Genomic DNA, 15671 nt, shown 5'->3' on the forward strand with positions numbered 1-15671 from the left:
TGCTTATGGCTTCAGTTCCTGGGGATCCCATACCATCCAGCCCCCTTAGGCTCCTACACGCACATGGTGCATGCAGACTCACAAACATACACATAAATTACAATGAAATCTTTGCGGGAAAGAAGAGAAAGAGAAAGAAAAAGCAGGCAGCTCCCAGCCCTCAGCAGTTCTGTACTAGAGGCTCCTGACAGCAGGCTGTTCATCTTAGGGTTTTAGAAGTAGCTTCAAGGCCCAGAGTGTCTAGACCTCTATGGGTTTCTCAGCGGTTGATGTTCAAAAAATACCGATTCCTCAGCTGCTATTGTGGGTACCCAGGTGGTACTGTTAGCTGAAAGGCCTTGGTGTATAGGCTACAATTAAATAAATTTTGGGGGGGAATGTGCTGGCCTTGCTGGAGCTGTTTAGACTCTAGACAGAAGGCAGTGCATTGGGCCAAGATGAGTACTGGAACCTGCGGTTCTTAAACAGAGACTGTCACTGAGAATAAATTTGGGGACATTGGGAGTCCTTATGGGATGGGTGGGTGTGTTGTCTGTGATTTCACTGAGCTGGTCCTGATGAGGCAACTTCGGTTTGATGAGAGATGCTCAGAAGTACCTCAGGACCCACCTCCCCTTTCTTCTCACAGATGCGCTTCCCTCCTCGGAGGATGACGACGACGACGATGACTCCTCCTCAGAGGAGAAAGAAACAGACAACACCAAACCAAACCGTAGGCGTGAGACACTGTTTTCTACCTATTTACTGCCTTTGAGACATGGGATTTGAGACTTAGGGGAAAGGCCTGCCTAACTGGGAGGAGAGAGGCTCAGAGGGCCTGTGGGCCATGGTGCCTGACTCCTGCCCGTCTAGACGGCCCCAGGCATTGAGCAGATAGATGAGGTGCGTGCGATCCTGCTTGGGCCCTGGCTTCTGAGCCTGACCACTCCCGCCACCCTCATCTGTCCACCTTGGCTTTTCCTGGACAGCTGTAGCTCCATACTGGACATCCCCAGAAAAGATGGAAAAGAAGCTGCATGCGGTGCCAGCTGCCAAGACGGTGAAGTTCAAATGCCCATCCAGCGGAACACCCAATCCCACTTTGCGTTGGTTGAAAAACGGCAAAGAGTTCAAACCTGACCACCGGATTGGAGGCTATAAGGTACGTACATGTGTGTTCATAACCAAAAAAATTTCAGAAGAAGACATTGGACGGAGGGCTGGGATAGGAAACCCATATTAAATACCTTTATGAGTTTGTTTTAGTTGCCTTTGTGTGTGTGTGGCGGGGGGGTGCATTCTAGACAGGGTTTCTCTGTGTAGCCCTGACTGTCTTAGAAGTCACTCTGTTGACCAGATTGGCCTTGAACTCAGAGATCCCCCCCCCCCGCCTGCCTCTGCCTCCTGAGCCCTAAGATTAAAGGCCTGCCACCACTGCCTGACTTCCCTTTTTAAAGGTGGGATTTTTTTAAATTAAAGTTTATTTCATATGTATCTATGGTTGTTTCATCTGCATATATATATGTGCACCAGATGTATGCCCAGTACAGTGTTTTGATGATTTATTATTATTATTTTAAAAAGAGGAAAACTTGGAGGAGTCAGTTTTCTCCTTCAACTATGTGGGTCTTGAAGAACAGACTCAGGAGTCAGGCTTGGTTGCAAGTCCTTTACCCATTGAGCCACCTCACCAGCCGTCATTAGCTCCTCTCTCCCTCCCTCCTTTCTTCCTTTGGTTTTTGAGGCAGGGTCTCTCTCCTTGACCTGGAACCCACTCTGTGGGCTGCCCCCAGACTCACAGAGATCTGTCTGCCTCTGCCTCCTGAGTGTTAGGATTAAAGAAATATATGTGCCGCCCTACCTGGCTGTCTTAAAGGACCTTTCTCAGGACAGATTACTGGAAATGAAATTATCAGATAAAAGTGTGTAGGTATCTTCTAAATTGTCAGTGCCTATAATCCACGCCTCCCTTCCCTTTCCTTGTCCTTCTGCACACCAAGCATTGAGTCACATCTTCAGCCCCCAAGCCCTAAAAGGAAAAACCAGTCACCTCCCCACAAGAGAACATTAGAATAAGCTCGCTAGGCTTCTGCCAAGAAATACAGCGTGTGAAATTGTTGTGTGGCTTATTGACACCATTAGGCACTTCCTATGCTTATCAGCTTCTTCCTGTCCTTCCAGGTCAAGTCCTTATCTATAGGAAGAACAGTTCAATGAGAATCTCTCCCTGAGAGATCTGAATCTCCACAAGGTTCCCGAATAGGTCTCATCTCCTCTAGACTCTCTTCTCGTTTCTTCTTGACTCTTTGGAGACTGTTTCTTCCCCATATATCCCAAACTTGCCTGGAACGCCCATTCCCCTTGTCTTAGCATCCTAAGTGCCACCATGTATGATTTCTCATTGCTCTTGTATAAGAAAAAAAAGGCAGAGGGAGGGGCTGGCTGGAGAGACAGCTTAGTGGTTAAGCATATACCACTCTTCCAGAGGACCAGAGTCTGGGTCCCAGCACCCACATCAGGCAACTCACAACCACTTCTAACTCCAGCTCCAGGGCTTCTGTGGCACCTACACTCACGTGTGCATATGCACGTATACATACACACATTTAAAAGTAGTGATAGATCTTTTTCTTTCTTTGTATTTTTTATTATTATTTATTTGTGGGTTGTTTGTTTGATTGCTTGTTTTGAGCCAGGGTTTTCCTGTGTAGCCTTGGCTGTTCTGGAACTTGCTCTGTGTAGATCAGCCTGGAACTCAGAGATCACCCTGTTCTGCTCCAGAATGCTAGGATTAAAGCTGTGCACCACCACTTCTAGTTCTCCTCCTCTCCTCCTTCTTATTCTTTTTTTTTTTTTTTTTTTTTAGAGAAAGGCTATGGGAAAGCTTTACCTTAACTTACCAAGTACTTACTGTTTACAAGTTACTATGCTTCAGCTAGGACAAGACAGCATTCTGGCCTGTGAAGATTTTGTAGCCCAATAAGAAGGCAAATGGCAGAGGGCAGCTGGGATGAACAGCTGTTCAGTCAGTGTATTGGTAGACGGGCAGAAGGAAGGTTGAACGCAGATCTGACCAGAGTCAACTGGAAGAAGAGATAGGGTTTTTTGTTCTGTTTGGTTTTTTTTTTTTTTTTTTTTTTTTTTTAGTTTTTCGAGACAGGGTTTCCCTGTGGCTTTGGAGCCTGGCCTGGAACTAGCTCTGTAGACCAGGCTGGTCTCGAACTCACAGAGATCCGCCTGCCTCTGCCTCCCGAGTGCTGGGATTAAAGGCGTGCGCCACCACCACCCGGCTGTTCTGTTTTGTTTGAATTGCATTTTCATTTGGTTTGTGTGCAAGCGGTGCTGTGCATATGGAGATAGATCACAGGACAACGTGCAGGAACTGGTTGTCTCTTTCTACCCTGTAGGTCCTGTGAATTAAACTTGTCAGGCTTGGTGGCGAGTGAGTGCCTTTGTCCCCTGCTCCATCCTGCTAACCCTGAGGAGATAGCTTTGGAAACTCAGTGTCCAGAGTAGCAGGAGGGCCACATCAGGCCTCAGAAGGAGACTGATGGGCACAGAGAAGATTCCCAGTGAATTTAGGAGAATTTGCCAAAGGCACGTTCGTCTAGATCATGGCTGCTCCTGAGTGCTGCCGTGAAGGTGTCCAGTGTTAGTTTAGATGGCGTGGTGTGTACGAAGTGTGAATAGGCCAAGAACTAGCTCCTCTAGGCTTTGTTTTGGCTAACGATGCGGCACCAGCCCCATGCTGCCTGTTCCCATCTGCGCCTTACCCCGGATGCTCAATAAAGCCCCTGGCTTGTGTCTGTCCTACAGGTTCGTTATGCCACCTGGAGCATCATAATGGACTCTGTGGTGCCCTCTGACAAGGGCAACTACACCTGCATCGTGGAGAACGAGTACGGCAGCATCAACCACACCTACCAGCTTGATGTTGTGGGTAAGAAGGCCAAGGCTAAGGTGGCAAGAGTCAGCTGGAGGGAAGGGCAGGGTGGGAAAGGCAACCTTGGAATCTGAAGCCCTAGGGATGGAATCTGGACATTTGGCATGGTACTTCCCTCCTTAAACCTCACTTTTCCCTCCCTCATTCCTTCTCCTCCTTCCTGTCCTCTCTTCCTTCCTTCCAATTTGAGATACAAATTGGACTTCAGCTCACTCTGTTGTACAGCCTGACCTTGAACTCATGGTAATCCTCCTGTTCCAACCTCAAGTGCTAGGATTACAGGCATGGGCCTGCCTTAAGCCTCACTTTTCTTTTCATCTTTCTTTTATTTTATTCATTCACTCATTTATTTGGGACAGGGTCTCTTTATGTATCCCTGGCTGTCCTGGAACTTGTCAAGTAGACCAGACTGACCTTGAACTCACCTGAGATCTCTCTACCTGCCCTGCCTCTTGAGTGCTGGGATTAAAGGCACTACCATTCCTGACATAGCTTGATGCAGTGCTGGGAACTGTGGCATAGGAGTAGTTTTTGCTTAATGAACACCACTAACATACCAGAGTCCTTCATTCATTCATGCCCTGAACTTTGCTCTTTGTGTCCTTACAGTAGAGACACAATCTGAGTAGCTAGCTATAGGCCAGGTGCACCCACGGAGGTTCCTCTGAGTAGCTATAGGCCACACAGAGGTGCAGAGGCCAAGTGAATCCCAAGCATGTCTCCTCGTTGGCATTTCGGAAGACAAGAACAATATGTTGTTTGTCTCAGGGCTGTGATTGTAGAGGTTGTGGGTCTTCTGTTCCGGGGACTGTGTGGGCCAGAGCCTCACAACCAACACCTGCCTCGGCATTGAGGTAGTTCAGGAAGAAGATTGTGGTCTGGAAGATCTGGGGCGGGCCTAAGATACTGAAATCTGGGGTGCATCTCTATTTAGACAAGAGATTTGGTTGTGCCTGAAAATGTGGGTGCAGGACTAGAGGAAATGGCATCCCTTCCCTCAAATCAGGCTCAAGGGGCTGGAGTTTAGCAGAGCCACCGGGACGGGTATTGAAGAACCAAGGTAGACCCTGTCTCTGCCAGCATCCCACCCAGGACCAGGCCATTGACGGGTCTAACATGTCCATCCTCTCCCTTGCCCCGCAGAGCGATCCCCTCACCGGCCCATCCTTCAGGCAGGGTTACCTGCCAACAAGACAGTGGCCCTGGGCAGCAACGTGGAATTCATGTGTAAGGTGTACAGCGACCCACAGCCTCACATCCAGTGGCTGAAGCACATCGAGGTGAACGGAAGTAAGATTGGCCCGGACAACCTGCCGTACGTCCAGATCCTGAAGGTAATCTTAGCCTCATTCTTGGCCAGTATGCTGGGAAGGTGACCAGGTGTCCCCTGGGGCTCAGCGTGACCCACAAGGTGCATACACCATCTTAGTAGGGATCTAGCCACAGGCTGGTGACAGCAGAAGGTGGGGAGGATTTGGGGACAGAGGGCGGGGTGAGTGATAATAGTTGCTGCTTTCTAAAGAGCCTTGAGAGTGAGCCAGGGTCTTGGATCAATTACCTCAGGAAGGCATTGAGACTCTTGCTTGCTTGTGGCCTTAACACCACAGCCTTCCAACAACAAGTGTTTCCCAGTATTGGCCCTGCTTACTTCCTAAGTTACAGTCGTTTGGCGCCAAGGTAAACGATAAGGGTGTTGCTCGAACATCTGGAAAAGTCAGTGCCCTGTATAAATTCTGAGGCGTTTGAGGAATAATGGCATTTTCTTCCTTTTTCCTCTCACTCCCAGACTGTCATTGTCCCCGAATGCTCCATTAATCCAGGGAGGTAATTGGCTAAGTCTCCAGCGGATCTTGCGGCAGGAATAACCAGAAGTTAGATTTCATCTTTCCTCCCCTGCCTTGGTTGTCCTAGAGATTTACTGGCTGTCCCTTTTCTTTGCCCCTGATGCTGAGACTATTCTGGAAGACAGGGGGCCAGCTCTAGCTTTGGGCCTTGGAGATCCGTCTCTGATTACAAGTCCCCACCCTGGCCTGGTAGAGGAAGTTTTACACAGACAGAATATTTGCTTTGGACCGTGACCCTTCCCCTCCCCTTCCTTCCTCTTGTTTCCCCTTTCCCCCTTTTTCTTCTTTGTTTCCCTTCCCCCTCTCCCTTCCCTTTCCATCCATTCTTACCAGTGGTTTCATTTTGTCCCACTCAGAGGAGAAGGAAGATGGGAGGTCCCAGTGTCTCCCTTACCTTGGCTCCTTGGGCCTGACTGGAAGTTACCCCAGGAGCGCAGTGTGGCCACATCTCAGTGTTTACCCAACTGACTCGTGTGTCGTTGGTTTGTTCCAGCATTCGGGGATTAATAGCTCGGATGCGGAGGTGCTGACCCTGTTCAATGTGACAGAGGCCCAGAGCGGGGAATATGTGTGTAAGGTTTCCAATTATATTGGTGAAGCTAACCAGTCTGCGTGGCTCACTGTCACCAGACCTGTGGCAAAAGGTAATGTGGAGATGGACGGGACCCTATACCGGGTACTTGATTTAGGCCCCACACTGCTGGGGCAGGTTGGGAAGTCAGCACCAACTCCGCCTTTCTCCTACTATGTTCTAATGCCCAGAGCCATGGAAAAATCCCTGGCTTGGGAGGTTGGTTTGGTTTGGTACTGTGTTGGTTATCTGTGGCTCCCTTTGTGCCTCATGTGTTGTGTTCTCATTCTCTCTCTCTCTCTCTCTCTCTCTCTCTCGTGTGTGTGTGTGTGTGTGTGTGTGTGTGTGTGTGTGTACTTATGCCCATCCATGCACTTATGGGATAGTCTTTAGACTGAAGTTTTAAATGGTGGCAAAGAGAAGGGACCAGGAAGTCTCTTTCAAAGACCTGTATCTTCAGGTCGTGTGCGTGCGTGTGTGTGTATATGTGTGTGTGGCAGAGGAGACTGCCTTTCTTTCCCTGCCATCTGTCTGTCTGTACCCACTGACTCTCCTTACCTAAAACCAAACAGCCCCCCACCTGCCAGGCCCCATTTCTCCATGCTGCCCACCGCCCGCATGCTTGGCTGGGCCAGTGACTGCCAGCGTCTGGTGAAGGGTCATAACCAGCCGTCTTCTCCTCAGGTCTGCAGGAGCGCCTCCCTCAGGGCCTCACTCTTTTCCTCTAACAGGTCTCGCTGCCTGGTGGTTTCTGCTGCCTTGTTGCAAAGGAGATGCTGGGGAGCGTTCTCTTCCTCTGGTTTTGGTCCCCTTCTCTGTCCCCTCGGTGTCTCTGTCTCTCTGAGGTCTCATGTCCTATGCTTGTCCATTTTGCTTCCGTTGTCTCTTCTAGACTGCTGGAGTTAATACCACCGACAAGGAAATGGAGGTGCTTCATTTACGAAATGTCTCCTTTGAGGATGCGGGGGAGTATACGTGCTTGGCGGGTAACTCTATCGGACTCTCCCATCACTCTGCATGGTTGACCGTTCTGGAAGGTATACACTGCACTGATCCTTTCCATGTCCTGCTTTTGCAGTGGGAGCAGCGCATCCATTATAGGACCAGGGAGAGGCAGGAAGGGATGACTCCCGTCTGCTGTGTGCCCTTTTCTGCTCCAGCTCTGAGGCACATGCAGGGGGTTCCTGGATTTTTTTCAGGAAGCCATCGGGTAGCCTCCCCCGCCCATCTATATCCGGCTTTCTCCCTGGTCACTGTAATGCATGCTTGAGCTCTGGGTTTACCTTGTGACAGTGCTTTCCAGCACAGGCTCCTTCCATCCTTGCGGATAGCATCTTCCTTCGGCCGCTTGGTACTGAGGTTTTGAATTACTGGGACTTCTTTAGCCGGTCCCAAGAGTGTCAGCAAGAAAAGCCCTGGACCTCTTCTCCATGAACACAGGTTCTCTCAGCCAACTGAAGCTTACCACTTCTATTGGGTGCTGCTGGTCCACTCTCCATTTTGCTGCTCTTTGACTGGCATGCCTGGATAGCAGCAAACTTGAGCTACCTCGAGAAAGATGTGTCTTAGCCCCACGGTACTCATTTGACCTCTCTGACTCATCCCTTCCCAAGTGGGGAGATCTGTGTCCCATGTAGCAGCCAGGAAGGAAGGAGCCTGCAGCCTTGCTGGGTGGTGGGCTGGTGACACAGGACCAGTATGGTTTTGCGTGCATGTGGCCTGCCTGCTGCTGCTCTGCGGCTGCTACCTTGCGTTCCTTCTCTACTCCTCCCTTCCACCTTGCTTGCCCAGTAGCCCCACTGCGCCACTGCTTGCAGAGAAGCATCTCGTTAGTAGTGTTCTCGCCCCTGTCTCTGTTGAGTCAGTGCTTCCTGTGAGTCCTCATTTTCTGACACCGAGGGAAGAGACAAACAGCTCTTTCCCTGTCATCGACTCCGTTTCCTTGTTGGGCTGGGAGGACTCCCAGGGTGTCCTCATCGGATGGCTAAGGTTTGAAAGGGGAGGGCTGTATACATGCAGGGAAGAGGTTCCAGCAGACAGACACTATTTCTGCAACAGCAAGTGGGGATGAGTATGAGTCTTAGTCAGGGTTACTACTGCTGCCTCGAAACACCATGACCAAAAGCAGCTTGGGAAAAGGAAAGGGTTTATTCAGCTTATACTTCCATATCACACTTCCTCATCAAAGGCCGTCAGGGCAGAAGCTTAAACAGGGCAGGAACCTGGAGGCAGGAGCCAATGCAGAGGCCATGGAGGGTGCTGTTTACTGGCTTGCTCTTCATGGCTTGCTCAGCCTGCTTTCTTATTGAACCCAGAACCACCAGCTCAAAGGTGGCCCCGCCCACACTGAACTGGGCCCTCCCCCCATTAATCACTAATAAAAAAAAGTGCCATGCAGGCTTGCCCTCAGCCCGCTTTTATGGAGGCATTTTTCTCAGTTGAGCTTCCCTCCTTTCAGATGACTTTAGCTTGTGTCAAGTTGACATAAAGCTAGCCAGGACAGTATGAATTCTATTCTTTTTTTCCTTTTTTTTAAATTTATTTTTTTTATTTTTCGAGACAGAGTTTTACTGGGTAGTCCTGGCTGTCCTGGAGCTCACTCTATAGCCCAGGCTGGCCTCAAACTCCCAGAGATCCACCTACCTATCTTTGCCTCCTGTGCTGGGATTAAAGGCGTACACCAGCACCACCCAGCCTATGAGTAGATTTCTTAAGAACTGCCAAATACATGTTTTTTCATCTGGAGACATATTTACACGTTATTTTATTTTATTTTATTTTTTGCCTGTGTTTTAGCCATTTGCAGGTCTGAACGAACAGAGGTAAAAGGTATTTAGAGACACAGGATGGCTACCATGGGCATTCATTAGTCCTCACTCTGAGTGCCACTCTGGGCCTTGTACTTTGAGGACTCTCTGACCCCTTGGGCATAGCAGCCTGTCTCTATATGATAGATACATGTGTACAGCATTGGGGTTCTGCAGGGGACTCTGGGTGCCCATCTGGCCCAGTAGGGAGCTGCAAAGTGACTCTGGAGTCAAGGGGTGTTGGACTTGCATGACAGCATAGTCTAGGCTTTATCCTCTATGGTTCTGAGTTTAAGGATGTTTAAGGATGCCTCAGAGGTCCCAAGGTGTCTGGTCATTTTGATACCAGCATCCCAGCCTTTGTTGGGATTTGCCTGGATTCTCCCCCATTCCCTACAAGTTCCCAGGGGGAAAGGAGTAGGTGTTAGGTTTCTCATGGGACATACCTCTCCTGGGCAAAGCACCCTTGATCTGCTGACACCCTCTCCACACTGACTCAGCCCTGGAAGAGAGGCCAGCCGTGATGACTTCGCCACTCTACCTGGAGATCATCATCTATTGCACCGGGGCCTTCCTTATCTCCTGTATGGTGGGCTCCGTCATCATCTACAAGATGAAGAGCGGCACCAAGAAGAGTGACTTCCACAGCCAGATGGCCGTGCACAAGCTGGCCAAGAGCATCCCTCTGCGCAGACAGGTAACAGAAAGTAGATGGGGGATTTGCACGCCCACCACTGCCTGTCGTCGCCTCTTTCTGGGCCTCCAGGGCCTGCTCCCTTTCCCCAGGCCCCTGCTGTTCCTCACCCACCTTGTTGGGCTTTGTTCCGACTTCTGAACCAGTCACATTGGGACATTCTAAACCATCTCTGACTCCATGCCTGCCTACCCTGTACCCCTCTATCACATGGAGGGAGGAAATGGGTCAAAAACTGCAGGCGTGTGGACGAGTAACTACACCTCAGAACACTGCTATTCCAGAAAGGTGCCTTAGGGCACCTCTCCATAGTCTGAGGAAGAGTTTTTGCCAAGGGACAAGAAAACACCCGTTGGACAGAGGTTAAGAGCACTGGTTGTTCTTTCAGAGGTCCTGAGCTCAGTTTCCAGCACCCGCATGGTGGTTCACAACCATCATGATCTGGCGCCCTCTTCTGTCATGCAGGCATACATGCAGGCAGAACACGATGCATAGTAAATAAATAAATCTTAAAAAAACATAAGAACTGTTGTGATATTATAAAACCCCAAGTTGGAAGAGCTATATTTGGTGTACTCGTTGAATAGATGAGGAAAATGGTCACCTGTATAGCCCTGATTAGCCTGTAGACCAGGCTGGCCTCGAACTCAGAGACCTGCTTGCCTCTGCCTCCCTGGGGTTACAGGTGTGTGCCACACTGCCCGAGTGCTGGGATTCGGAAAGACTTTTTGATGGTAGAAATTACTCAGTCATATAGGAGCAAATCTGTGCTACAGCCAAAAAAAAAAAAAAAAAACTGGGGGTTTGGAAGGAGTCTTTGCTTGCCTGGCTAGAAGGGTGACCCCACTCTTTCTTACAGGTGTCAGCAGACTCCAGTGCCTCCATGAACTCTGGGGTTCTCCTGGTTCGGCCTTCACGACTCTCCTCCAGTGGGACCCCTATGTTAGCTGGAGTCTCTGAGTATGAGCTTCCTGAAGACCCCCGCTGGGAGCTGCCAAGAGATAGGTAAGGGGTTGTGGCTTTCGACCGAGGACCCCACGCTTGCCCTCTGTGTATGCTGAGGCCTTGTAGGTAGCAAACGTACAAAAGTACACGAGATGCCTCTAGAAATAGCCGTTCCCCGCTCTTGGCTGGGTGAAATGCCAGGATAAAGGGGGCAGAGCTGCCCTATGCAAGTCTGACCTTTACCAGCCCTGACTGACTGTCCGTCACTCACTGCCTGTCCAGCCCTGACTGTCACTCTCTGTTTCTGCCTCAAGATTGGTCTTAGGCAAACCTCTTGGAGAGGGCTGCTTTGGGCAAGTGGTATTGGCCGAGGCCATCGGGCTGGATAAGGACAAACCCAACCGCGTGACCAAAGTGGCTGTGAAGATGTTGAAGTGTGAGTGATGTTCCTGTTTCCTCCTGCCACGGTAGTCTCTTTCCTTTCTCAGCAAACCAGGTCTGGACCAAATAGAATACACCTTACGATGCTGTCATTGCTCATACCCGCTACACTGCCTGGGGGGCTAATCTGGGACTAGAGGGGGATAACACACCCCAAGTCTTTAAATCTTATCTTGCTTCTTAATGTCGACCTGGGTTCAGGTGCTCATCTTAGTCCTATAACTGGCTTTTTTTTTTTTTCGTGGCCTCTCCAGCCACATTCAATGCCACATGGTAGTGGCAACTCCTGGATGGGAAATGGGAGGTGAGAAGCAAGTCCTAGAGGAAAGGGGTCTCTCCAGGATCTGCTCCCCCACCCCCCAGCCCTTAGCTGTTCTTCCCACCTCCCTCACACCACTCTCTGGTTTGTATGTGAAGCCGACGCAACAGAGAAGGACCTATCAGATCTGATCTCGGAGATGGAGATGATGAAAATGATCGGGAAACACAAGAATATCATCAATCTGCTGGGGGCGTGCACACAGGACGGTAGGCAGTGCCTGGGGCAGCTCTGGGCTCCGGCATCAGCTGAGAAACTGGCTTGGCAGGGAATTTAATGTGTTTCTCAGGGGCTGGGCTGGCCCGACTGGCATCCATCCAGGAACTCTTACTGACACCTAGATTTGGTGTGTGAATAGGAACAAGGGTGTTATTGGCGTCGATAATGGGGTTCTTGCCCTCAGCTTTGCTTGGGAACTTTCTGGACTCCACTAGGAAGAATTCTTTCTCAGACTTTCTATGTGGAGAATGGCTTTCCCTGCGCCCCCAACTGGAGGAGGCAGGAAAGGGGGGGTAGATGAGGCGTGGGACACAAGCAGGCTGTAATACTAGAAGGAGGGGCCTCCATGAGGTGTAGCTGCACTTCCTGACCTCTTGCCTGACCTGTGGCCTCTGTCTTTGCGCGCTCAGGGCCTCTGTATGTCATCGTGGAATACGCCTCCAAAGGCAACCTTCGGGAGTATCTGCAGGCCCGGAGGCCTCCTGGGCTGGAATATTGCTACAACCCCAGTCATAATCCCGAGGAACAGCTGTCCTCCAAAGATCTGGTATCCTGTGCCTATCAGGTGGCCCGGGGCATGGAATATCTTGCCTCTAAGAAGGTAGGAGGCCTTCCCCAAAAAAGCAGGGCGGGACTGAAGCCGCCTAGTGCTCTGGTCTGTGACTGCACAGTCCATGCTGGCCTGTGTCAGTCCCTCTGGTGCTGGGTTGCTAACGTGCACTACTGTACCTGGCTCCAGCTTGCGACTGTTCATCCGTTAGAGTTGGGTTCACAAAGCCTGACCCCTTGTGTTTCATTAGGTTCTCAGAGAACCTGAAATGGGAAAGCCTTACACACACACACACCTCCACAGACTGAGCGTGGGCCTACACATTGTTTTGGGGGTACATTTCCAAAAGCTAGAGGTTGAGATCAAGAGAGAAGGGCATAAAGGAGAACTTGCTAAGGTGTTGAGAAGACTACAGCTGAAGGTGTCTGGAATTAAAGACTGTTTAGGGAGGTTGTCTAGAGAGTATGGGGGTGTGGGCAGACCTGTGAGGTAAAGTGGTCTGCTGCCTACTGCACAGTAATCGCCAGAGTAGAGGGGGCTAGGTGACTGTGGCGAAGCATGGTTCAAGGTTGTCACCCCTCTCTGTCACTCCTTCCCTCTGTTTAGTGCATACACCGAGACCTGGCTGCTAGAAATGTCCTGGTGACAGAGGACAATGTAATGAAGATCGCAGACTTTGGCCTAGCCCGAGACATTCACCATATCGACTACTATAAAAAAACCACCAATGTAAGTTTCTGGCTTGGCATCGCCTGGGCCCCACGCCGCCAGGGTTTTGCTGTACCCTCTGCTGTGCTCTCGTGGGAGTGTGTGATCTAAGAAAAGGGGCTGTAGAGTGGGCTGAAGATGTGCCCTCCATGCCCTGGGCCCCACCTGTCCATGCCCTGCTTCCCCTGCCGGCCCGCCACCTCCCCCCCCACACCCATCATTGTCAATGCATCCCGTGAGTCCTCTGTGTGTCATTCCCCTCCCCCACGCACACACCGCTGCCTGCAGGGCCGGCTGCCTGTGAAGTGGATGGCACCTGAGGCATTGTTTGACCGGATCTATACCCACCAGAGTGACGTGTAAGTTTGAAATACACAATTACGTGGGCTGTGTTGGGGAAAGCATACTAGCCGTCCTGCGTCTCTAGACTGATGAGACTCTCCATCATTGAGAGTTGGGGGGAGGGGGGAGGGGCATTGTCTTGTCCCGTGAACGTTTTCCAGCTTTCTTTGCATTGCCCTTACTGCCCCCCTTGTCTCCTGTGCCCTGCCCCCTGAACTCAAGGCCTGTGTTGGGGCAGGAGAGGTTCAAGATGAGCACCTGCTATACTGATTTCTCAGGAAGACATGGGAAGGGACCCCTAGGTCATCCTAGCCCAGTGCTGTGAGTCACAGTAGCACCATGCTCTCCTGTAGGTGGTCTTTTGGGGTACTCTTGTGGGAAATCTTCACTCTGGGCGGCTCCCCATACCCTGGTGTGCCTGTGGAAGAACTTTTCAAGCTGCTGAAGGAGGGTCATCGGATGGACAAGCCTACTAACTGTACCAATGAGCTGTAAGCAGGAATTGGGGGAAGGCTGGGGGAGGGGCTGTTGGTAGTCTGGTAGTCAGTGCTGTTTGAGTCCACCCTTGGCAAGCTTAGTCGGATGTTGGAGAGGATAAGGTTCCTTAGGTCGCGGCTCATGGGAGGTTCCTGAGGTCCTCAGACTCTGAAGGAAGTGGGAGCATGGCGGGCAGGTGGTGGAAGTTGTCGTTATGAGGGAGTAGCCCCCCTGACCCTCTATGCTGTTGTCCTCCCTCTCTGACCTCCCCATCCTGTGTCAGGTACATGATGATGCGGGATTGCTGGCACGCAGTGCCCTCTCAGAGGCCCACTTTCAAACAGCTGGTGGAAGACCTGGACCGCATTGTGGCCTTGACCTCCAACCAGGTAGAGCTGGACCTTGTGGCATCATGGTGTGCCTAGGCACCTAAGGGGACACGGCCATGGGAAGGTCTGTGTGCCACCAATCCTTTCCTCCCATCCTAGGAGTATCTGGACCTGTCAATGCCGCTGGACCAGTACTCTCCCAGCTTTCCCGACACACGGAGTTCTACCTGCTCTTCGGGGGAGGACTCTGTCTTCTCTCATGAGCCGTTACCTGAAGAACCCTGTCTGCCCCGACACCCGACCCAGCTTGCCAATGGTGGACTCAAACGGCGCTGACTGCCAACCCTCCCCGGCCTTTCCCCAGTTCCGTCGTGACCTGTGTCCCTCATCTGTAATCCCCTGCTGGACACACTGCCTTTCCCTTCTCCCTTGCTGCTGGCAAGAGCCAGTGTGTAACTGAGGCCTTCCCGGGTGGCCTATCCCATCATCACCCCCCAAGAGCTCTCTCTTCCTCTTCTCAACCTGCTGTGTGGGAGAGCAGCCAAGAGGCAGGTACCGGCTGGTAGTCGCTTCCTCCTTCCTAGGTGTTGGACCAAGACCCACCCTGCTGCTTGGCGCTTCTTGGAGGCCTGGGAAGCGGAAGCAAGTGGAACCGGCCTGCGAGCAAGAGCTCACTGAGTCTTCTGGTTGACCCACTACAGCCTCCTGTGTTCTGGTGGCAGCAGCCTTGGGGCTTCTGAAGCAGTGGGGTTTGTTTCTGTTGTGGCCTTCACTGAGAGCAACCTCTGCCCCAGATGGGTGGTACCAGTGGCTTCTTAATTCCAATACTAATTTGCTTTGCTGACCAAATACCTGGTACCGGAAGACGGTGAGGCAGAGATTGGGAGCAGTGATGTGGCCCTGGGGCTGAGCCCTAGACTCGGGGCTTTGTACATAGCTATGAAGAAAACACAAAGTGTATAAATCTGAGTATATATTTACATGTCTTTTTAAAAGGGTCGTTACTAGAGATTTACCCATTGGGTGAGATGCTCCTGGTGGCTGGGAGGCATCCGTTGCTATATATTAAAAACAAAAAAACAACAAAAAAAGGAAAATGTTTTTTAAAAGGTCATATATTTTTTGCTACTTTTGCTGTTTTATTTTTTTAAATTATGTTTTAAACCTATTTTCAGTTTAGGTCCCTCAATAAAAATTGCTGCTGCTTCATTTTTATCCTGGGCGTGTGAAAAGGGAGCAGATGCCCCCTGAAAAGGAGGGAGACAGGGACTAAGGGGCCATGAACTGTTGGCACTGTGTGCTTCCCTATTTCCTGTGACCTCCCAGCCAACCCATCTATCTCAGATGCTTTGGGAAAGGCGGGGGTAAGAAGACCAAAGTACTGAGGGCAGAGAACCGAGACTACGAGCTTATTTCCTAAGAGGGGGATGAGACCAGCCAACGGTAGAGCGAACCAACTAACGGTACAGAAACTCACCCCAAACCCTGTGTGGGTAGAAAAAT

The 15671-nt window shown here is 50.8% G+C and overlaps 1 protein-coding gene across 11 annotated transcripts in view; it reads left to right on the top strand.

The window, feature by feature from the left end:
- The window catches only part of Fgfr1 (fibroblast growth factor receptor 1), a 54883-nt gene extending 39506 nt beyond the window's left edge, over positions 1–15377 (top strand). For 4 of the 11 annotated variants that reach the window (XM_075986394.1, XM_075986400.1, XM_075986393.1 and 1 more), the window contains 15 exons: positions 629–718; positions 969–1141; positions 3796–3919; positions 5066–5256; positions 7230–7374; positions 9645–9847; positions 10698–10843; positions 11098–11219; positions 11642–11752; positions 12173–12363; positions 12919–13041; positions 13309–13379; positions 13716–13853; positions 14123–14228; positions 14328–15377. In XM_075986394.1, the coding sequence (XP_075842509.1) occupies positions 629–718; positions 969–1141; positions 3796–3919; positions 5066–5256; positions 7230–7374; positions 9645–9847; positions 10698–10843; positions 11098–11219; positions 11642–11752; positions 12173–12363; positions 12919–13041; positions 13309–13379; positions 13716–13853; positions 14123–14228; positions 14328–14504 (2111 nt within the window). In that variant the 3' untranslated portion in view covers positions 14505–15377. The remainder of the gene's footprint in view (positions 1–628; positions 719–968; positions 1142–3795; positions 3920–5065; positions 5257–7229; positions 7375–9644; positions 9848–10697; positions 10844–11097; positions 11220–11641; positions 11753–12172; positions 12364–12918; positions 13042–13308; positions 13380–13715; positions 13854–14122; positions 14229–14327) is intronic. The other 7 variants (XM_075986399.1, XM_075986392.1, XM_075986402.1 and 4 more) reach the window with 3 other exon arrangements.
- The last annotated feature ends 294 nt before the right edge of the window (positions 15378–15671 follow it).

The sequence above is a fragment of the Microtus pennsylvanicus genome, chromosome 9 (genome assembly GCF_037038515.1).
Source record: "Microtus pennsylvanicus isolate mMicPen1 chromosome 9, mMicPen1.hap1, whole genome shotgun sequence".
NCBI lineage: Eukaryota > Metazoa > Chordata > Mammalia > Rodentia > Cricetidae > Microtus > Microtus pennsylvanicus.